The 23,174-nt window shown below is 45.4% G+C and overlaps 1 protein-coding gene across 1 annotated transcript in view; it reads left to right on the top strand.

Annotated features, from left to right (window-relative positions):
• The window catches only part of PHLPP1 (PH domain and leucine rich repeat protein phosphatase 1), a 158,579-nt gene that overhangs the window by 89,307 nt on the left and 46,098 nt on the right, over positions 1 to 23,174 (top strand). The window contains exons 4-7 of the mRNA XM_077353419.1: positions 7,263 to 7,429; positions 15,910 to 16,056; positions 17,897 to 18,127; positions 19,982 to 20,184. Of these exons, the coding sequence (XP_077209534.1) occupies positions 7,263 to 7,429; positions 15,910 to 16,056; positions 17,897 to 18,127; positions 19,982 to 20,184 (748 nt within the window). The remainder of the gene's footprint in view (positions 1 to 7,262; positions 7,430 to 15,909; positions 16,057 to 17,896; positions 18,128 to 19,981; positions 20,185 to 23,174) is intronic.

Here is a 23,174-nt window from a genome sequence, read left to right as displayed (position 1 = left end):
AGTCCATGGACATCTGGGGGGCCGCAGTTTGACTACCCCTGATATAATAGAAAAGTAGAACAGTGGTGAGAACATTAAATCAACTATAGCATAAGGACTTTTTGTCAAGTTGTGACTTACTGTTTGGAGGGATAGTTGTTGGTTCTGTTATATGATGAGGAAAATTGACCTCACTTGTGCATCTGATGGAAAATCCCTGGTAGGGTTAGGGTAAGATCTGGTTTGGCAGGATGCTCCCAGCAACCTGACTTCTGCATGTGGTTTTGTGCAGGCTGCAGCAACTTTGCAGTTGGTTCTTGATATGTGTGGTACGTTGTGTTAGCTTTGATATGAGAGTTTGGTTAAACTTCTTTTCGTATCTCAGCATTTGTTTAGTGCCTCTTCTTTTTTAACACCACCCTTTCTGCAAAGAGCTTAAAACAGCATACCTGGTTCTCTTCCCAGGTACACTTTGGATGGGAGAGGAGTAAGTGGCCCATATTCACCCATTGAGTGTCATGGAAGACAAAGCATGTGTGTTTTTATGAGGGACAAAAGGAACTTGAGGGAAGACTGCAAGACATGACCTTTGTTTCATGCAAAGCCTACACTTAACGTACTGCTTTGACAACATGAAAAGCATAATCTATTTCAAATTGTACTATTTAACAGACTTAATGGAATTTAACAAGTAAAAGCCCATTAATTTTCTACAAGCAAAACTGCGAATGCATCCAGAGAGATCCGCAAACTTCTGCACCCAAATGCTACCTTTCTTTAGTCTTTGCCGACTGAGATAGATGAGAAAAATAAGTTAAAATTACAGATGTAGTAAAGAAAAGAAAGTATTATTCGTGCAAAACCAGTATTGAATGGTTGCAAATAGATAGGGAGGGGCTATAGATGAGTGGTAGAGCATCTGCTTGGCTTGCAGAAGGTCCCAGGTTCAATCCCCGGCATCTCCAGTTAAAATAACACCTGTTCCTGAGACCCAGGAGAGCTGCTGTCTGGCTGAGGAGACAGTACTGAATCAGGCAGCCCAAAAAAGGTCCGATTCATTAGAAGGCAGCTTCATGTGTTCATATTCGGTTGTCAAGTTAAACACTGAACTCGGCAACAATTTATTATCTCACGCAGTATTAATTGTTGCCAAATCTGTCGTTTAAACCAGGGGTAGTCAACCTGCGGCCCTCCAGATGTTCATGGACTACAATTCCCATGAGCCCCTGCCAGAATTTGACTACTCCTGGACAATAAACATGTCATTAAAAGCATGTGGTATATGCCTACAGTGTACATGGGAATTATCTTTATCTAATGCTGTAGCTTGCCCTACATAAATATTTTCACCTGACCTATGGAGTGAGTAAAACCTTGACTTAAGAAGCATTTCACTGAGATGAAGAGCAAAAAAATATTGGTGCCTTTTCAGGATTCCTACAGTTTCAAAAAGTTATGGGAAAAGTACAGGCGTGGGGGGATATTTCCTTGGGAGTGGGTGTTCTTCACCCCTCTACTCCCCAGTTCCTAGCCCAACACTCTTTAAGTACTGTGCTTGATGACAGGCTTTGCAGTAACAATGCAAAGCAGACTTACAGGATTGTCTAGTCTGAGGCATGAAGGTTCTGAGTTGGCTTGAGGCTGTTGTTTTTAGCAGGTGAGAATTGGATCAGTTGCCTTAACTTGTATCCTTAGACATTAGGTAAGTTAAAATAAGAGTTAAAACCCCCCATTTCTGCCCACCTCCAGAAAGGAATATTTTCTTCCCCTGCTCCTGGTCTTCACAGAAGCCTGAATACCAAGAAATGACCATCCCAGGTTAGATATGGATGAGGATGGGGCCATGTTTCCATCTGGCTCTGCCCACTTCATGGTTTCCTTAAACCACCTCCTCTTTATTTGGAAAGGGTCGCAGATCCTGGCACAGATCCAACTGGTGCCAGTAAGTATGACCTACTGTCTGTTACAAAAGGACCCATGTTCAATGCCCAGTATTTCCAGGGCTTTATTAGTGTCAGGTTGTAGGCTATGTGATAGACATATACCTGTCAGTGTGTCCATACAGCACTGCAAAAGCCCCTCAATGACGCTTTTCAAAATGGTGGCTGGGGAAAGGCCTCCCTCCTTGTGGGGGGAAAAGGGTTTTTAAAAAATCTATCCTTATTTAGGTTGACCTCCACTCCCCCAGTGGCCAATGATCGGCCTGGAGGGGGTGAGAAGAGGAGGGGGCCCTGACCATTTAAACCTTTGTCACCCAAGAATTCTTTCACTTCTGGGGGGCATGGCAGAGAGGCCTGGTCAGCTGACGTCACTTCCTGGCACCTTGAAGTCTGAAAAATATTTCAGTGGTACCTTCATGGTCAAAAGTTTGAAAAAAGGCTGGTGTAGATAATACCAACTCTGATAGAACACTGGTTTGGCCCGATCCAAGACAGGTTTCATGTGCTGGATAATCAGATCCCGGATGTAATTATGCAGGTGCAATTATGGGTATGCCTAATTAGACAATTATGTGTGTTTAAACAGGAAATCACAGTGGTATAATCTGCCTACCTGGTTCCTCATCTTAACTTCTTTTCCAACGTTATGAATGCCTATACATGAATTTTGAATTCACCTTAGGTATTACAGCTTCTTTATGGATTTTTTCCACCATGCTGCCCTAGTAATCGTCGGGTCAAGGAGCTTTATGGTGCAAAGAAAGGGACATTTTTTCTTACTACTCTCAAGTTTCAGTCCATCCTAACTGCGTGGTAACTTGGATCCTAAGGAGCAATCTTGTTGGGCTCTCCTGCGTATGGTCCTTGGTTCCAGATGTTACTGGGATTGTGCAGAAGCTGTAATGAAAAAGTGGCTACAGGGAATTTTAACATTGTTGGCTTAAAGAGGAAGGATTCCTGAACCCCTTACAGCGGAGAGGTTTTCGTCCCTCTTACTCATTTAGAAAATGTCTATTGCACTTCTCCAGAGGCCTGCTGAAGGCATTCCTCACAATGTTTGTTTTCTTATATAATAGTTAATGCTGGGGTTGCCCAGTTCGGCCGTGGTGCATAGGAGGCCAGTGCCACGGAGAGGAGGGGTGGTGGTGGTGCACCAGCCGGTGGCCGTACGCAGGCGCAATCCTGCGCCTGCGTGCGGCCACTGGCTGGTGCACCACCACCACCCCTCCTCTCCACGTCGTGGCACTGGCCGCCTCATTCAGTGTTCGCCATGGTGGCCGAACTGTGCCGAAGTTTAGAAGCTGTTACAGTTTAGAAGCTGAAGCGAATTGGAATGGTTATCTCTCTAGGGTAACTTCTGCACCGCTTTGCTGTCGTTCCAAGCTGGCCTGAAAACAGTGCAAGGTAAGGTTGCTATTTGACCAGTTTCTCTGTGGCTGCATTAAAACGGCGCTGGGCTTTCATGTTCGTAAGATGCTGCACGTGTGACCCATTATTCTTTGTCGGGAGTGAAAGGGTTCACCTTTGTGATTGAGCATATAAGCACGTGGCAATTTGAGGGAAGACCCCCCCCCCAGCAGAATGGTACACAATTGGGCAGGGATGTAACGATCCATTTAGCTCTTGTGGTAAAGCATTTGGGTTGGGGGTAGGTGGGTGGGTCAGGGGGGCATGCAAATGATAGCTGTTTGAGGATGTCTGTGCTTTCTACTTACATGTAACTTTGGATTATTAATAGTACATGTCAGTCTTAATAGTGTTTCCAACCTCCAGGTGGCACCTGGAGATGTCTTGCTGTAAAAATTGGATCTCTAGGTTATCAGGATCAGTTTCCCTGGAGAAAATGACTGCTTTGGAGGGTGGATTGCATAAAGGAGGATGCTAAAAACTATGCCAGTTTGGTGTAGTGGTTAAGGGTGGTGCCTTCTAATCTGGCGATCCTGGTTTGATTCCGCACTTCCCCACATGCAGCGAGCTGGGCTCGCCACGGCACTGATGAAGCTGTTCTGACCGAGCAGGAATCTCAGGGCTCTCTCCGCCTCACCCACCTCACAGGGTGTCTGTTGTGGGGAGAGGAAAGGGAAGGCAATTGGAAGCTGCTTTGAGACTCCTTCGGGTAGAGAAAAGCAGCATATAAGGACCAACTGTTCTTCTTCTTCAGTAATCTCAGGGCTCTCAGCCTCACCCACCTCACAGGGTGTCTGTTGTCGGGAGAGGAAAGGGAAGGCGATTGGAAGCTGCTTTGAGACTCCTTCGGGTAGAGAAAAGCAGCATATAAGGACCAACTGTTCTTCTTCTTCAGTAATCTCAGGGCTCTCAGCCTCACCCACCTCACAGGATGTCTGTTGTGGGGAGAGGAAAGGGAAGGCGATTGGAAGCTGCTTTGAGCCTCCTTCGGGTAGTGAGAAGCAGGGTGTTAAAAACAGCTAAATATTACTAATAGAATAACTATCCTATAGTTGCCTTCTCTAGTTTAGGTATTTTTTCTGTTGGGTTTTTTGGGTCACTCAGATTGCAGTTCATTCAAAATCAAGTCAGCTTTGCTCACTGCTAGCTTGTGAGCTATTAGCATTTCTGAAGCAGTGAACTCCTGTCCACCATCTCTGGGTATTTCTTACAGCTCCTTTTTATTTCTGTCTAATTTAGGTGCTGTGTTTGGCTGTATTTCTAATTGCAGTTTTATTAACTCACCTCAGTAGAAATGTTCCATAAATAGCATGTCTTTATTAGGTCCTGGAATGACTGGGGGGGAGAGTTTTTATTTGTTTTATCTTATTATTTGATCTTTAGACTGCCTTTCCCCATAAGCAAGCTCTGGGCGATTTACAACAATAAGCAAAGAAGATTGTTAAAACCCACCCTCTCCACCTGCCCTTTTAATCTCATCCTGCTGGCTAACGATATTAGGTAGTTATAGGTATAGGAGGAGCTGCCCATATGATTTCAGGCTGCCATGGCCTTAACCATCAGCCTGGCGGAAGAGTGCTGTTTTACAGGCTCTGCAGAACTTTGGCAGCTCCATAAGGACCCAGATCTCAACTGGTTAACTCAATCTACCAGGTTGGAGCAGGACCAAAAAGGCCCTGTCTCTGGTCTAGACCAGGCAGACCTCTTTAGGGCCAGGGATTACTCACAAATTGGTGTTGTTAGAGCGGTTTCTTAGTGGAACAGGCTTCCTCGGGAGGTGGTGGGTTCTCCATTTTTTGAAATTTTTAAACAGAGTCTGGACAGCCATCTGACAAAGAGGCTGATTCTGTGAAGATTCAAGGGGGTGGCAGGTTACAGTGGATGAGTAAGAGGGTTGTGAGTGTCCTGCATAGTGGGGTTGGACTAGATGACCCAGGAGCTCCTTTCCAACTCTATGATTCTATGAGGGCGGTGCTCTCTGGGGAATGTATTAGGAGTGGCGATCAGACAACATGGTACTCTATATTCTTTTCTGTTCATTCCGTTGAGTCACACTTCTTGTGGGCAAGGTACCTAATCTCCCCAGAGTTCTCTTTTCTGGCCCGTTGTTTGTATTCTGCGCAGAGCGTGGATTTGTCCGTGTTGTAACTTGAACCAGTCCAAATTCACTGTCCTGCGTGGACAGAAAAGTTACCCCCCCCCCCCCATTTCTCCACTCATCAATCCTCTTTCAAGCATTTCTTTCGTGGTGCAGCCTTGGCTTGTCTGCATCTCTGGTGCAGTGGTGATGGCTGCCTGCTGAACTGTCTTTCCCCCAAGGGTCTAGTTTTGCAATATTTTGTATTCCAATGAGTGCTTTACTCTGTTCATATTTAAAAAAAAGAGCCAAAAGACCCCAACCCTCTTGTGAACACATACAATTTTCCATTTGGAAATGTTAATCACCTCTTGTGTTAACATGACTTGTAAAATAAATTTTAATGACTCTGAAAAATTCCTTCTGCTGCCTAACAACAAAGTTGAAATTCAGAGGTGCACAGCTAGTTCATAGACCAGGGGTAGTCAAACTGCGAATGCTGGCAGGGGGCTCCTGGGAATTGTAGTCCATGGACATCTGGAGGGCCGCAGTTTGACTACCCCTGTCATAGACAGTCCGGTGGATCACATGATTTTAATTCAGCTCTTTACCTGAAAACAGATGTGTTTTTTAATCATGGAGAAAATTAAAGTGCGAAGGCATGGCATAATCCTTCCTGCAGAATGGCTGTGTGTAGTGGTGGGGTGAATCGAGATTAATGTTTAAACGTTGTCCTGTTCTCCGTCCATAGAAATCTTAACATGTAGGTGAAAAGTATTTTAACCTAGCTTTGTTCCTTATGCTAGCAAAGACCATACCACATGTTATTTCTGCACATCTCAAATATATCTTAACTAGCTTCAAAGCCCGTTCCTAAGAAGGGGCCTTCAAGGGGGCCTTGAAAGGGTCCCCTCCCCTGGCCCCTGGCCAGGCAGCTTAAAGTGGCTTTGGGCGGCAGCTCACAGCTGGATCAAGTGGGGGCAGGCGGGGCTGAGCAGCTCAGTAGCAGGGCCAGGACAGAGCTCCTTAGCCGTCCTTAAGGAGCAGTCAGCAGGCCCAGCCTAGCAGGCCAAGAGTGCCAGTAGTAGCACTAATTGATGGCCACAGGAATAGACACTTTGCAAAGGGAACTAGATAGACTAATCCTCCAGGAATCTACTAACCGTGGTGGCTGAAGGAAACCTCCACGTTCAGAGACACAAATCTTCTGAATCCCAGAGCCATGAGGCCACATCAGTGGAAGGCCTTGGTCTCTATGCCCTGTTGTTAGCCCTCCAGAGAACTGGTTGGACACTGTGTGAGACAGGAGGCTGGACTGAATGTACCACTGGTCTGATCTGGCAGGGCTCTACTGATGTTCTTATTAAGGCCTCAGCCTCCATGCCCTGTTGTTGGCCATTTGGAGAACTGGTTGGACACTTTGTGAGACAGAATTCTGGACTAGATGGACCATTGGTCTGATCCAGCAGGGCTCTTCTGATGTTCCTATTAAGGCCTCAGCCTCCATGCCCTGTTGTTGGCCCTCCAGAGGAACTGGCTTGCCACCATGTAAGACAGGATGCTGGACTAGATGGACCATTGATCTGATCCTGCAGGGCTTGTCTGATGTTCTTATGTCTTGTATACCACTTTTTATTGTAGCTACTCAAAAGGCAAAATACCAAGGAGATTCATCTAAGCCAAGCTGTTCACCTGGCCTTCCACATAGCTGTTGGTGTTTTGTAGAGGGTCAGGCAGCCTCGCTTGTAGTGAGATTCAATACAAGAACAATGTAGAATTGGCACCTCAAGTTCCAAGCATGAGTTACAAATGACTGCGTTTTGATGGTTTTTAACATAAGTGTTTCTGGTGCTTTCTAGATTGCGTCACAGCGAATAAGCTCAGTGGATCTCTCATGCTGCAGCTTGGAGGATCTGCCAGCCAACCTGTTCTATAGCCAGGACCTCACTCATCTCAATTTGAAGCAGAATTTCCTGCGGTTGAGCCCCAGCTCATCAAAAATCAGAGGACTTAGTGAACTGCAAAGGTAAGCCAGACACGTGATTGCTTTTTTTGGGTTGTATTTTTCTTTTGCTTGTATTTGAAAGATTCGAGCTGTTTTCCTTTCCTTCACAGAGGTGGGTGCCCGCTGTTGCTTCCATGAGCCCTAGACACAATGGAGACCCCGCTGTAATGGGTTTAAATTACGTGTAGAACAGTACCAACTAGATATCAGGGAAAAAATGATCACATTCGGAGTAGTTCATCAATGTAATCAGCTGCCGGAAGAGGTAGTGAGCTCTCACCCTCACTGGCTGTCTTCAAGCAGCGGCTGGACAGTTACACTGGATGCTTGAGGTTGATCCTGCATTGAGCAGGGGGCTGGACCAGATTGCCTGCATGTCCCCTTCCCACTCTAGGATTCTACAAGTCTAGTTCAGCAGTGGAATCTGCTACCCGAGGAGGTGGGAAGCTCCCCGGCACTGGCGATCCTCAAGCAGCAGCTGAACAGATCCTTCTCCTGGATGCTTGAGGCTGATCCTGCACTGAGCAGAGGGTGGGACTAGATGGCCTGTATGTCCTTTTCCCACTCTAGGATTATGTAAGTCTAGTTCAGCAGTGGAATGGGCTGCCTAAGAAGGTGGGGAGCTCCCCCTCGCTGGAAGTCTTTAAGCAGCGGCTGGACAGATCCTTATCCTGGATGTTTGAGGTTGATCCTGCATTGAGGAGGGGGTGGGGACTAGATGGCCTGCGTGGCTCCTTCCAGCTCTCAGGGTGCATTGATGCAACCACATCTGACAGTGGCCTCAATTCTCTGTGAGCAGAGTGCCCTGCCAAACACTGGGTAAAGGCTAGGAAGAACAAAACCCCCCAGTCTGCATTTAGTATACTCACGCAAATAAATATAAATAAAGGAATAGCTTTGCAAGCTCACTAATTTTTTTGCTTGCTTGTACATAACTTTTCTGCACATCAAGAGACAAAAGAGCCACTTCTCCAATTTACAAGGTCCTTTTTCCCTGCTTCATTTCCTGTAGGCAAATTCTTGAGTTGCCCCGGTCAAGCAGACAAGTGGCTGTGTACAAGCCTGAATTTTAAGCTGGATGTTTATGCTTTTCCAGGGGCTGGTAACCTTCCCTGTGCAACATCTGCTCCACAATCCAGCCATTGCCTGCTCTTGCCTTAATGCAAAGGAGGCAACTGCATATGTAGGATTAGATGCCTTTAACTGGGATTGGGCGACTTTTGCAATAGATGTAGGTGATGAGAGAGAATCTAGGCAGGAACAAATCTGTTTAATGTTACTTGGATTGAATGACTAATGGAGGCAATATTAGTACATACCTGTGTCACAAAGCCGTATCTTAATAACTGGTTAGAGTCAGTTTAGGAAGGTACATCATAATAAGGCAACAGCCCATGCCTTAAAAGCAGCGTTTAGGGCAGGGGTAGTCAAACTGCGGCCCTCCAGATGTCCATGGACTACAATTCCCAGGAGCCCCCTGCCAGCGAATGCTGGCAGGGGGCTCCTGGGAATTGTAGTCCATGGACATCTGGAGGGCCGCAGTTTGACTACCCCTGGTTTAGGGAATAAGTGTTTGAGAGCTGGTTTGTGGGCATAAAAGGCTGCAAAGCAGACCCATGTGTATATTCAACTATGTTGAAACTGTTATGAAAGAAAGAGCCCTGACCGTTTAGAGGATGTGCTTAGAGAACTTCTTATATAGATGTGTATACATTTTATCCTTTGTCTTGGTGCATAGAACTCCAAAGAGCCTTATCATTAAATATAGAGAGAAGAAACTGCAGTAATATGTTGAAAGAAGTGAGGTTGGTGACCAGTAAGCCATCTTGTGAAAGAAGAAGAGTTGGTTTTTATATGCCGCTTTTCTCTACCCAAAGGAGTCTCAAAGTGGCTTCCAAACGCCTTCCCTTTCCTCTCCCCACAACAGATACCCTATGAGGGAGGTGAGGCTGAGAGAGCCCTGATATTACTGAAGAAGAAGAGTTGGTTCTTATATGCCGCTTTTCTTTACTCAAAGGAGTCTCAAAGCGGCTTACAATCTCCTTCCCATTCCTCTCCCCACAACAGACACCCTGTGAGGTGGGTGAGGCAGAGAGAGCCCTGATATTACTGCTCTGTCAGAACAGCTTTCTCATTGCTGTAGTGAGCCCAAGGTCAACCAGCTGGCTGCATGTGGGGGAGCGCAGATTCAAACCCAGCTTACCAGATTAGAAGTCCACCCTCCTAGCCACTGCACCAAGCTGGGGTTGCTGCACCAGCCACCCCAACAACATCATAATTGGGGAGATTCTTCATGTCTTCCCAGGCCTGGTCTGATTGGCTCTTTGAGAGCCACCTGGGTCTATGCTTAAGAGCGGCAGCCTCTAATCTAGAGAACTGAGTTCGATTCCCCACTCCTCCTCCAGATGCAGTTGGCTGGATGACCTTGGGTCAGCCGCAGTTCTCTCAGCCCCATCTTCCTCACAGGGTGTCTGTTGTAGGGCGAGGAAGGGAAGGTGATTGTAAACCCCTTTGAGACTCATTCAGGTAGTGAGAAGCACGGTACAAAAACCCAGCTTTTCTTCTTCTTTCTTGCATCAACAGTTCTCAGTATAACTGTAAGTGATTCTTGGAACTATCCGTTTTCAGGACAGATAGCCAGGAACAAGGGCCATATCTTGTCACTCAGTGGTTATCAGGTGCCAGCTCATGTGTTGACTGCTTGACTGTAAAGAAACCACTCCCTTTCCTTTCATGGTGAAGGGTCCTCCTGACCGATAAGCACTGAGCAGACTATATTATTGTGCTGTGTCGAAAATGACTTAGAGGAATCTTCCTGCAAGGATATTGTTGGGAGAGAAAACCGGTTTCATTCTGTTTTTAAGGCTCAGGCAGTGCGGTGGCTGGTCCTCTTGAACAAGGCTGCAAATCCCTTTATAAATGAACATAGGGGGAGGCCGTTCTCCTGAAAACCAGAAATGCTTTGGGGCCCAGGTGCTAGACACCCCCACACACCCCAGTTCCATGGCTGCTGTTGCTTTGATTCCAGGAACCCTGGAATGTAAGTTGGGAAGCTGTGCGAAAGCAGCTAACGTGTGTAGCATGTTGCTTTCCAACTGAACGTTGGAAGGTTTTACAACAGGAAAAGGACTCTTAATACAGTACTGTATATACAGTTTCTGGGGGTGTGTTGGGGAGGGGGGCTGTTGCACAGTCTTATGGTTAAAGAACAAACAACAGGATGTTTTAGAATCTTTTGATTTGGGCCAGAAAATGCTTTATTAGGTTTTCCAGCAAAGTTCAGATATGGTGCCGGTACGGTCCACTTGTCAGAATTGCTCTTGGATGAGCAGCAGTCCCATTTCAGCTCTTGACCTACCTTGGCAGTCATTTCTCAGTCTCTGTTTTTCTGGGACTGTTTGTGATTAATGTCTGTATATTTGCACTTTGTCAAAGCCACACACAATGCGCACGCGATTCGGAACGGAAGCCGCAGCAGTAGAATGTTATTCCTGTGCGGGGAGGGGAACATGGATTCCCACGTTATCCTTGAGAAAGGAAGGCACTTCTTCCTTGACAACAAAAGTAATTATTGATCAATTGGGAAGATTAATATGAACATTATTGGGAAGATTAGTCAAATCATACTGAAAGTACTAGCTAAATAACCATGACATTAGCAGATTTGGGAGATAATTATGGGAGGCCCTTTTTACATGATAGCTTTTTAAAAAAATTAAGCACACAGTTTTAAAAAACACATAAACTTATAGAATATACCTGTCAGGGAATTAGACAGTTTCTTGAGCAATGATATGTGAATGAATTGTTACCTTCTGATAGTTCCACCTTATTTTGCACTTGATAAAAACCTATTGAACCGTGGTGGCCTTTTGCCTTCCGCTCAAGTAAAAGCAAGACCTCCTTTTCCATTTGGGGGGCTGAATCTCTTTTCTAAGCCCAGACGGAGCGGGGAAATCAGCACAGTGGGTTATGGTCATTGTCTTTCGCTCTCAGGGCTGTGGTGGACATTTATTATCTGCCCTTCCAACACAGTGTGTTCATTTTGTTGTACCTATCTGTCTTTGAAGCTTTTTCTCGAACTGTGTTTGCTTGTGTGTAACCCCCCCCCCAAAAAAAAGAACACCCCACCCCTACACAGGCTGAATCACAAAATAATCACCACTGTGTAGGTTCACTCTATTTACGTTAGTAGAAAGTCTCTTGTCTGTCCATTCCCTTTCCTTATCCTTTGACTCTCCTTGTCAGGAGTACAAAACTTGTGTTATCTGTAGTGAAAAATGCTTGCAATTTGGATGCACTCCTAGTTTGATCGCTCATCTGTGGCTATTTGTCTGCTCTGAAAGGAAAGCAATTAGGCTTTTGCTACTGTGTGTGCAGTACATGACATTCCTTTGGCCTTATCTCTCCATACGCCTAGACCCATTGTAACCGGGAGAATAATCCTAAGGCATAGCAGGCAACCTGTGCCTATTGCTAACCCATACTGAGATATCAGGATGGGATGGATCGTGGGCGGTGCTGGCTCCAAACACATGAGCACCCTGAGCCAATGGAAGAGCTTGCTTCAAGTCCCTAGCCTTAATCCTGGGTAGGATTTGTCACAATGCTCTGATATCAGGGGTGAAATACCACCAGTGGATATTGGTTGGGAAGCTGTGGAAAAGGGAAATCGGTGCTACTTACAGTTTAACCAGGTTTTCTTGACAACTCCAGCTTTATAGTTTTAGATAACATTATCCAATTAAAAAATTCTCCTGTGAAAACGTACCCTGGGCTCTTAGTGCAACTTTATAATCTCTTGCTCACCTTAGGCTCCAAAACAATAAATTGAATCTGCCTCGGGCATGTTACGTAATGGAGCAGTGCTTCCGAGCCTGTAAGCCAGACCAAAATTGGATTTCAAAGCCTGTGAAAGTGGTAACAGGCTACTCCTCTCTAATGGTTGTGCCTGCCCCTTCCGTTGCCCTCTTTTGTGTTTTGGAATCCAGGATCTGACCCTAGAAAGAACATCTTCCATGTCATGCATGAGTTGGTATCTCTTCTTCACTGCACATACCTGTTGCTCAAGTTAAACAGGTCCTGATGGTCACTAGTGCGGGTTTCATATAATCTTAGGGTGGATTAGAGGGAGGAAGGGGGAAGGCTGGAATGTTAACTTCCCTATATCAGAATACCACCTGCATGGGCCTCATAATGGGGGCTGCTGGGCCCTTTGAGTGATGGTTGTGGGTTTCTCAGTAACATCTGGAGGGCCACTGCAGAAAATGGTACGCTGGACTAGGTGAGAGGTCATTGTTTGCCTAGGGAACTCTGTTTGCCTGTTTGCCAAAGAACTCTGGATGAGTCACCGTATCAAGTGAATTTGGACTTGTGGGTCAGCCTGCCAAAAATGTTGGGAAACTACCACCATAGCTTGCTGCAGAGTAAATGGCCATTATGGTGTTCATGTGTGGGGTGTGGTAGTTCTTGTTGAGGGTTCTGTAGGAATAAACAAAAGCCACTGGGAGGGGGCTCTTAATCACTATGAGAATGGTGGCACGGTCAGAAAATTCTCCTGAAGTGGGCACCACGCTTTGATTCAGTCGGCTGTAAGCCTAATCTCAGTTTTTTGAAGGAGGATGATCAATTGTTGCTTATAGAAGAAAATGGATCATCTTGATCAGCAAGCCTTTAGTCACTCCTTGGTATGTTCCAAAGGCAACCTTACACGTTTTTGGCCAGGATAATAAGACTATTTTTAAAAAATCCGCTAACCTGTTTGTTATGGTTCCTATTAATAACAGCATTCCTCTTCAAGCCAACAGGACATGGCAGCATATTTACCTTTTTGATTTTCTTTTTTCATCCCTTTGACCCTGATGTTGCCACTGTGACTGATGCAATTGCTGCTTTGGCTTTACTCGCACACCCCACAGAGAGCCAAGATCAATGGCGTGACCCCTCAACTGGCAGGCTTAGAGTAGAGTTCTCAGTTTAAGTATTTGTTTGCACTGTTCAAAGACCTCGTCCAGCATTGTGATAGATTTAGTCCCTTTATTGGCATGAGCAGTGTGATGTTGTTATTGTGGCTTTGGGGACAACACAATAGCGATATTGGTATTGATTATTTCTGCATCAACGTCAATGGTGCAGTGCATGGGTTCTATCTTGAGGAGTTTACCTTTTCAAGTTAGCATTGTGGAGTCAACCAAGGGAAGCATAAGAGCCAGAGCCTATGTGCTAAACAGAGGGACATGTTTGTGTTCATAATTAGGCTTAAATTTGGGATGGAATGGGAGCTAATTTTGCACTTATGGTATTCACTTGCTTCAAAATTCATGGTCATTTTCATACTTTGGTGTGCAGGGGAATAGAAACAGCAAAAGCTAATGCGCAAGAATGAATATTAAGTAGACCAGTGCTAGAACGGATCGGTAATTAATCTGGTCCACCACCTTGTTGACCCATGGCGATCCAATTTAGATGGAAAGGCAGCACAGAAATATTTTATACTGGGGCCGCCATGTTTCCAGAAAAGACCTCAAAGAATTGAATGGAGATTTCTCACAGTGAAACTTCTTGAAACGACTTGAAACGACTTGCCATGTTCAAGTTCTTTCTCATCTCTGTACATCTATGAACCACCCCCTTTTGGAAGCTATTGGACATCTGTGGTCTGCCCCCTTTTGGATGGCATGGTATGTCTCTGGACTTGCCCCCTTTTGGAAGGTATTGGATGTCTGTGGATTGCCCCTTTTAGGAGACATGGGACATCTATGGACTGCCTCTTTTTGGAAGGTATTGGTTTCCCGTAGAACCCTGGGGTTATGTGAGTGCTTCCTAGGGGCTTGGATGGATGCTCACATCACTAGACATCACTGATGCCCACTTCCTCTGTTGCTCTAGATTTCTGATCTCTTTCTTCACAATGGAAACAGTAAATGATAGACTGATCAATTGATAGATTGGCTGGCTCGCACATTAATGTGCTCACTTCTCTGAAGGGATGTAGTACCACTTCTGGGGTTCTTTGAAACCTGAAAAATATTTCAGGGCTTCCTCCATGGTCAGAAGGTTAAAAAAGGCTGGTTGAATGTTTGATTCTGGTTCCTTCTTTTATGGAGATGCTGTGTTGTGCGTGTTGATTCCCTGATTCCCTCTCCTTGTCGTGATTTGATGAGGGGAAAATGCATCAGAGTGAATTTTGTCTGGCCAAACAAGCTCTTTCCTTTCATTGATCCACATTTGACATACATGTTTTCATTCAGCCCTTAAGTTAGTTGCCGGCAGGGATCCGCTCCCAATCTCTGTTTGGTTGCACTTGCTGGATGGATAACCGGATTGTCCCCCTTTCTTTCTTCTCGAGGGCAAGCCCCACTTTTGGGGTGCTGCAATTACTGAGGAGAAATAGGAGGAGAAACCGTTTAATGACAAAATTTTTAAAAATGGAATAGTTACTGCCAGTCTAGAGGTCTAGCTGGAATTTCAACAAATGAGTTCTTGACCAAAAATAGCTAATGTAAGAAATGCTGGCGTTTTGAGCAGAGTGTTTGAGGACAGGAGAACCATCTGATGATAAAACCTTAATATGAACCCATCCAAACTGAGCTGTGTATGTTCAGGATGTACTCAGTGGATGGCCAAAATGCTAATTGATGGAATTGAGATGTCATGTGGGTTTTGAGGCAGAGAGGAGCCTCATTGGACTATAATACTAGGGAGTCTACCCTCCACGGCAGCCATTTTCTCCAGGAGATGCCTGGAGATGAACTGTCAAACCGGGCATCCTTAGATCCCATCTGTGGACTACAAGGGGAAATAGATTGGCCACATGGTAATTAGGCATGAAGAAAATCCCCTGAGAGGAATTAACTCCCTGCTCTGCAGCCCTGTATGCCTAGAGCAGGGGTAGTCAAACTGCAGATGTCCATGGACTACAATTCCCAGGAGCCCCTGCCAGCATTCGCTTGTAGTCCATGGACATCTGGACGGCTGCAGTTTGACTGCCCCTGGCCTCGAGGGAGGAAAAGCATTGACTCTAATTCAACTCCTCAGGCGCGATGAAATATTTCTGAAGAAAGGAATAATTTAATCAATAGCTATCCAAGCATTATTTTGAAAGATTCATCAATCTGAACATACTTGAAGCTTTTCTGTTAAGACTTTTGGGCCAGAATAACCTGTATGATTTAGATTCTTTTTCGTTATATTCAAATGGGTTGGTCTGAAGCAGCACAATAAAACCAGAGTCTAGTAGCACCTTTAAGACCAACAGATTTATTCAAGGCATGAATAAATCTTTGTTGGTCTTAAAGGTGCTACTGGACTCTGATTCTTTTTCGTTGTTTGCCTCTCAGTGGGATTTTCTTCAAGCCCACCTGGGGTCTGGCATCTCTAAGAAGAAGCCACAGTGTCTGATGTAAAGATCAACCGTCTTAGTGTCCAAGTCCTGAATAATGTGGTATTTAGCTGATGATCAAGCTGCTTACGTTCTTTCCATCCTGTGTTTTTGATCATAGGTTCAGCAAGCTGAAGAGTCTTAACCTTTCCAACAATCACTTAGGAGAATTCCCTTTGGCAGTGTGCAGCATCCCTACTCTGTCGGAGCTCAATGTCTCCTGCAATGCACTCCGAAGTATTCCAGCAGCCGTGGGCGACATGAACAAGTAGGTACACCGGACGTGGCTTGGGTGGCCAGACTTTGTCCTTGGTAAATTAGTGGAAACAGAGCTGCAGACATCAGGGGCACGCTCCAGTGCAGCTAGTTTACGGATCGTCCATTGCATGTGCATAACGTGCCGTCAAGGTGCAGCTCATGTGTAAGTGACCTGGTAGGGTTTTCAAGGCATGAGACTACCACGTAAGTGGTTTGCCATTGCCATGGTCAGGCAAGGCAAGGCAGCCTATTTAGATCAGGTCTGTTCCATGTAATATTTATATCTCTGGTTTCCCTAACAAATTTGGAAAAATGCTAAATTAGTGCAGTTGAAGAATTAGTGCTCTTGAACAGGGATAGTCAACCTGTGGTCCTCTAAATGTTCGTGGACTACAATTCCCATGAGCACCTGCCAGCATTTGCTCATGGGAATTGTAGTCCATGAACATCTGGAGGACCATAGGTTGACTACCCCTGCTCTTGAAGACAGTTTTCCCCATTATGGCCCATTCCGCACACAATAGATAATGCACTTTCAATGCACTTTAGAAGTAGATTATCCTGTACTGCACAGGAAAATCCAGCTGCCAAAGCTCAATGAAAGTGCATTATCCTATGTGTGCAGAATGGGCCTATGTCAAGCACCATGAGTTTTCATGCAAAGTTCAGATTGTCACCAGGAGATGAAACGAACTGGCATTGTAGAGGAGTACCAGTTTTGGCTCGTTCTAGTCAATAAGCAGAAGCCCAGCCCAGTCCAGTCGCCTCCTATCTCTGCACTTCCCTCCCTCTGGAAGAAGACAGCTTCTTCTGTTCCTCGGGACGCAGAGCATTTTCTTTAATCTGAACTGCTTAAAAAGAAAAAAAAAACCCTTGCATCACAAAGTGTGCTCTTTCGTCCGTGTTTTGTTTGTTGTCAGGTCTCCACTCAGCAGAGGGCCATTGAAGACGAACATTCCATGATATCATAATAGTTCAGCCAAGAGCTAATGAGGGGACACTGGCAGGAAATGATGGAGAGGGCTCAGCTTGTTCTTCGCAAAATTTATATAATCTACGATGACTTAAACCCAAGTCATTCCCTCGTGGTGTTTTTTCACTCCACGCTGGGTCGATGCTTGTCTCAAAGTTACTTACCAGAACACTGAGATAGATATTTAGCTAGTTCCAAATCCTTTGTACGTGTGTGTATGTTAAGCAGGCTGTGCATTCTGCAGGCTTGTGTTGCTTCTCTTCTGGGGTTTTGGAATCCAAAATCCGTGGATTCGAGCAGCAGAATTCTGAGGGACACTCTGCCCCAGATTTATTTTTCACCAAATTTTGCTCCCTCCAGAGTCCGGGTGAAATGACATACTATTTTCCCTGTGGAGTCCTTCCGTCTGTCATTTCCTTTCCCCAAAATTATTAGAGGGTACCTGGGCATCAGGGCCAGTGTGCTGCTACATATATGTGCGGCAGTGCTAAGAAACATGGGGAATGTAGTAGAAATTAATTTGCCAAATCCCAAAAGGCTTGACAAAATAGAGTAGAATTTGGCTTGAGTTAAAGTGGGATTGCATCCTTTAAAATCTTTGCATTTATGCAGGCCCTAGACCAGGGGTATTCAAACTGCGGCCCTCCAGATGTCCATGGACTACAATTCCCATGAGCCCCTGCCAGCATTCGCTGGCAGGGGCTCATGGGAATTGTAGTCCATGGACATCTGGAGGGCCATAGTTTGACTACCCCTGCCCTAGACCATAGTATTCAACACATCTTGGTATTGATCTTAGAAACTTACTGATGTTTGATGTATGTGCTGTGTCTGATAACATGATTTTTCTTGCCTCCCCCTCGTCGTCTTCCAACAGTTTACAGACCTTCTTGCTGGATGGAAACTTCCTCCAGAGCCTTCCAGCCGAGTTGGAAAGGATGCACCAGCTCAGCTACCTGGGCCTTTCTTTCAACGAATTCTCTAACATTCCAGAAGTACTGGAGAAGCTCTTGGCCATGGAGAAACTCTGCATGTCTGGAAATTGCATAGAGGCGCTCAGTTTGCAGACGTTACGGAGAATGCCGCACATTAAACATATAGATTTAAGGTATGTGCCCTTGGAAGAAATGAAAGATAAAACCGCCCCAGCCCGCTTTTCTTTGTGGAGGGAGAAGTTGACCTCTTTCTTACTGGCCTGTTAAAATTGACCACCAGTAGTTTGTCAGATATTAGTGAAATTTAGTTGCAAATGTTAATTTTTAAATCCAAGTGAAGGATGAGGCCGACTCCCCCAACAAGCAATAATTCTACTTCCGTTAATTGATTATTCCACTTTCGTTAATCCAACTTACTTACTTACTTTTATTTACGGTCATAGACCAACCAGTAGAATATATAAGATTACACATATAAAACCAACCATGAATGGATAAAAACTGAGAAATAAGAACAATTGTATATGGATCCAGTGTAAAAGTATTAGGGACTAGGGTTGGTCCAGCTCTGCCTTATTTTTATAGCTACCCAAGCAAATTTAGCAATAGTTTTCGTTAAGTCTTTATTTGTGTCTAATAATAATAGCTCATTGATCAACCAAAACCGATGGTTCCGGTGTCCAGGCCTTAAATGTTATAAGCCGCTGTAGCTAGCTGGTCCAGGGGCTTGGGCATGGAAATCAAACAAACAAACATCTGGTGGCAGCAGGGTGTGTGTGTGTGTGGGGAGGGGGTCATTTCCATCATGTTCCCAATGGTCTTTGGTCATAGGATGTGTTAGCTCCCCCAGGGGCGTCCTGGGCATTCCCTTGTGGAACATGGAAGATGCAAGCCCAGTTTATATCATTGGGTCCATGGTCCTGGTTGGAATTAGTTAAATTGGATTGGGGGGACTATTGTTGAGCCTACACAGCTGTCTTTATTATTGTTAATATTGGGGACATTGTTCTTTTAATGTTTAATGGGATTTTAGGGATTTACTCTGTTTACGTTTTTATTCTGTAAGCCGCCTTGAGGCAACATTTGTCAAGAGAGGCGGGATATAAATTTAAAAATAAGTAAGTAAGTAAATAAATAAATTGCTGCAGGCCCTAAAACTCTCAGGCAAGCCACCCAGTGATATGTATCAGTAGCAAAGCTGTAAAACAGGCTGTTTGCTGGCCGAGAAGATGAACCCCATGAGCATCACAGCTGCTCTGAACTGCTTCTTTTGCTCTGAACTCTTATCAACGGAGGTTGTTCCTGTTTGCCTTTCTCAAGCTATTGTGAAGCTGAATCAGAAGAGTGGCTTCACCAGGCTTTCTCAACCAGGGGTTCATGAAACTCTGGGGTTTCTTGATGGCCCTGGAAGGGTTTCCCGAACTGGTGGGAGTTAATGAATTTTTAATATATATTTTTTAATTTGTTAAACATTTATCAGGTGATATGACCATATATGGTCACATCACACACACACACACACACACACCGCAAATGACCAATGATGGGTCTGGAGGAGGCAGGAAGGGGAAGGGCTTCAGGTGGGTGTGTTCACAGCTCTGCTTCCCAACCCTATTCTGCATAATCGCACCACTTCTGGGGTTTCTCGAAGCCTGAAGAAAGTTTATGTGGCTTCTCAACACTAAAAAAGTTTGGAAAGGCTGACCTACACTCGTGCCTTGCCTGCCCCCGGACTGTCTGGCCACAGCCAGTGCTGAGGCAGCTGCACTGGTTAACAGTTTTTGCCCGGATCGAGCTCAAGGTTTTGGTTCTGACCTTTAAGTCCATTCACGGCTTGGGCCCAACCTGTCTGAGGGACCACTTGTCTGCTTACGCTCCCCACCCCAGGGCTCTTTGCTCAGCGGGTACTGATCTGTTGGTGGTCCCTGGCCCCAGAGAGGTACTCCTGGCCTCGACCTTTGCCTGGCCTCAGCCATGCTTAGTAATGTGCTTGTAATTGATGGTTCTTCCTTCACTCCTCATCCCAGGCTCAATGTCATCAGAAGGTTGGTGTCAGATAACGGGGACTTCCTGCATCACGTGACCCAGCTTGACCTTCGGGACAATAAGCTAGGGGGGCTTGACGCCACCATCTTCAACAATGTTGAAATACTGCACTGTGAAAGAAACCAGCTGGTAACCCTCAAAATCAGTGGATACTTGCTGAAAGCTCTATATGCTGCTTCAAACGGTAAGCTTGGCTTTTCAGGTAGCTTCCCCCATTCTGGCTCATGCTGCCCTTGTAAACTTGTTTAGGTTTACACCTAGCCTAACGCTCACGGGGACAATATAAAGCGTTTACCCATAACAATAAAAATGTAAGGAGAGAGAGCCAGCCCAGTAGGAAAATTTGCAGCAGCAGTAATAATCCGCAATTCATATTAGTTTTGTTTCACTGTATAGCAGAGGTGACTAAACTGTGGCAGTCCAGAAGTCTGTGGACTACAATAACCATGAGCCCCTCCCAGCACCATAGTGGTAGGGGCTCATGGTAATTGTAGTCCACAGACCTCCAGAGAGCCGCAGTTTGGCCACCCCTGTTATATACGGTTAGTCATTCATGTAGTTTATGTTTCCGTCCAAGGCAGTTCACGTGTTCAATATTTGAGTAGTTGTATTCGGAACAAGCTAGGCAAGCATTCTCTGCCAGGTGAGTTCATAGAATCATAGAGTTGGAAGGGACCTCCTGGGTCATCTAGTCCAACCCCCTGCACTATGCAGGACACTCACAACCCTATCGCTCATCCACTGTAACCTGCTACCCCCTTGAGCCTTCACAGAATCAGCCTCTCCGTCAGATGGCTATCCAGCCTCTGTTTAAAAATTTCCAAAGTTGGAGAACCCACCACCTCCTGAGGAAGCCTGTTCCACTGAGAAACCGCTCTAACTGTCAGGAATTTCTTCTGGATGTTTAGATGGAATTTCTTTTGAATTAATTTCATCCCATTCGTTCTGGTCTGTCCCTTTGGGGCAAGAGAGAACAATTCTGCTCCATCCTCCATATGGCAGCCTTTTAAATACTTGAAGATGGCTATCAGATCCCCTCTCAGTCTTCTCTCTAGGCTAAACAGACCAAGCTCCCCAAACCTTTCTTCATGTGTCTTGGTCTCCAAACCCCTCACCATCTTGGTTGCTCTCCTCTGGACACATTCCAGTTTGTCAACATCCCTCTTCAATTGGGGTGCCTAAAACTGAACACAGGACTCCAAGAGAGGCTGAACCAGAGCAGACTAATGTGGTACCATCACCTCCTGTGATCTGGACACGATACTCCATTTGATACAGCCCAAAATCCATTTGCCTTTTTAGCCACTGAGTCACACTGCTGACTCATGTTCAATGTACAGTCTAAGACGCCTAGATTCTTTTTGCACATGCTACTGCTAAGACAAGTCTCCCCATTTATATTGGTGTATTTGGTTTTTCCTACCTAAATGCAGAACTTTACATTTGTCCCTATTGAACTTCATTTTATTCTGTTTAGCCCACTTCTGTTTTAATATTTATATTTATCGATTTAAGCATTTTTAGGCCACTTTTCTCTCCAGAGAGATCCAAAGAGGATTATACAAAAATAATTAAAGAATTTAAACAGGACCAAAGCGATCAGGGATGCGAGGTGGAGGAGGTGCAAAGAAAGCCATACAGGAGATGGGAAGCCATGGGGAGCTGATCAGGCAGGCCAGATTGCCCTTCCGTCCTTTTACACGAGTGGACAACCAATGAGATACAATCCCCAAGTGTTTCTGCCGTGAAACCGAATAGGATCAATGTGTGAGTGGGACAAGCTTGTACCACACCCAAGGAAAGAGAGATTTAGGCTTTTCTGGTATCCTTCAAGGTATGCAGGGTAACATCTGGGGGTTTCTTTCTTCTCCATTGCTCCTCTCTCTAATTTTATGAGGCCGGTTGGACTAAGAGTAGCCTGCTGCCACATAATGAGGATTTAAATCCACGTCTCTGTGGTCCTACCCTGCTGCTTTGCTACTGTGGCCCTTCGTTTCCACTGTGTCTTGCCTCGTGTGTCCTTCCTTCTTCGGGGTGCCTGCTTTTGCCACAGTCCTTCCCTTGAGTTCCTGTTCCTCCCTGTGTTACCGAATCCATCCCCCCTCCTCCTTCCCTGCTCTCTTCCCATCCTTCAGCCATCTGGTCTGCCCCAGACCTGCCTCTTTCCTTCCTGCCAGAACTCAGGCCCTGTAGCCCTCCAGCCCTGTACAAACCCTTCCGATCCTAACTGGCCTTTGCCTCCACTGGTAGCCTGCTATTCCAACACTGGCCATTTCTCTTGGTAAATACAATGAGTGCAGTTTCTTTGTAATAGTTCCCCAGTCAGTAACTAAAGAGGGCTTTATGGGCCACAGATGCAGCAGAGTATATAGTAGGAAAGCTATTCTTTTTAGCATGGTTTATATCCTTTTTTCCAGTAGCAGCGGGTTGACTTGAGATGGTTCTCTTGTTTCCCATTTTGTCTTTACAACCCTATGAGGTCAGCTGGGTGCCGGGGTGGGGTGGAGGGGTTGCTGGCTCAAAGTTACCCAGCTGCATGAGGATTTGAACCCAGGATTCACTAGTTTTAGTTTGACTTGGGTTCTGCTTTTCAGTTCCCTTTTTTGCCTATTGTTTTTCCTTATTTATTTATTAGTTGATGATTTTTACCCCTTCATTTCCCAAAAGGGCTTGGGGAATTTCTACAATAAAAAATGAATACAGTACAGGTTTAAAATTTAATACAGGTTAAAAAAAAATTAAATTTCGATTTAAAATTCAGCTAGTCCAATTGGAAAACCCTGCAGCTGTCTGATAAAATATTAAGATAAGATGGGATTCCTGCCCCGGGGAGGGGGCAGGTAGGGGGGGATAGCAGTGCTTCAGATATTGCTTGCGGGTGGACCTTCCAACAGGGAGGCCAGCATCTTCTCGATGTTAACTCTGGCTCAACCATAGGTGTGGCGGCACAGCAGTATTTTGCAGGCCATGAGGAACTAACAAGTAAGCACATTCTTTGTCCTGGCCCCCACTTGGTGGAATGAGCTCCTGGAGGAGTTCCGTGCCCTGTTGGAGCTAGCACAGTTCCACAGGGCCTGCAAAACAGAGCTCTTCCTCCAAGCTTTTGGTTGGAGCCAACTACTGGGCCCCCAGAACCCCCTTCCATCAGAAATGCCCCCTGGATACATCTACAGG

Source organism: Paroedura picta, chromosome 9 (assembly GCF_049243985.1).
Source record: "Paroedura picta isolate Pp20150507F chromosome 9, Ppicta_v3.0, whole genome shotgun sequence".
In the NCBI taxonomy this organism is placed as follows: Eukaryota; Metazoa; Chordata; class Lepidosauria; order Squamata; family Gekkonidae; genus Paroedura; species Paroedura picta.
Note: the sequence above shows the minus strand (reverse complement) of the source record. Positions and strands in the feature narration are given on the sequence as shown.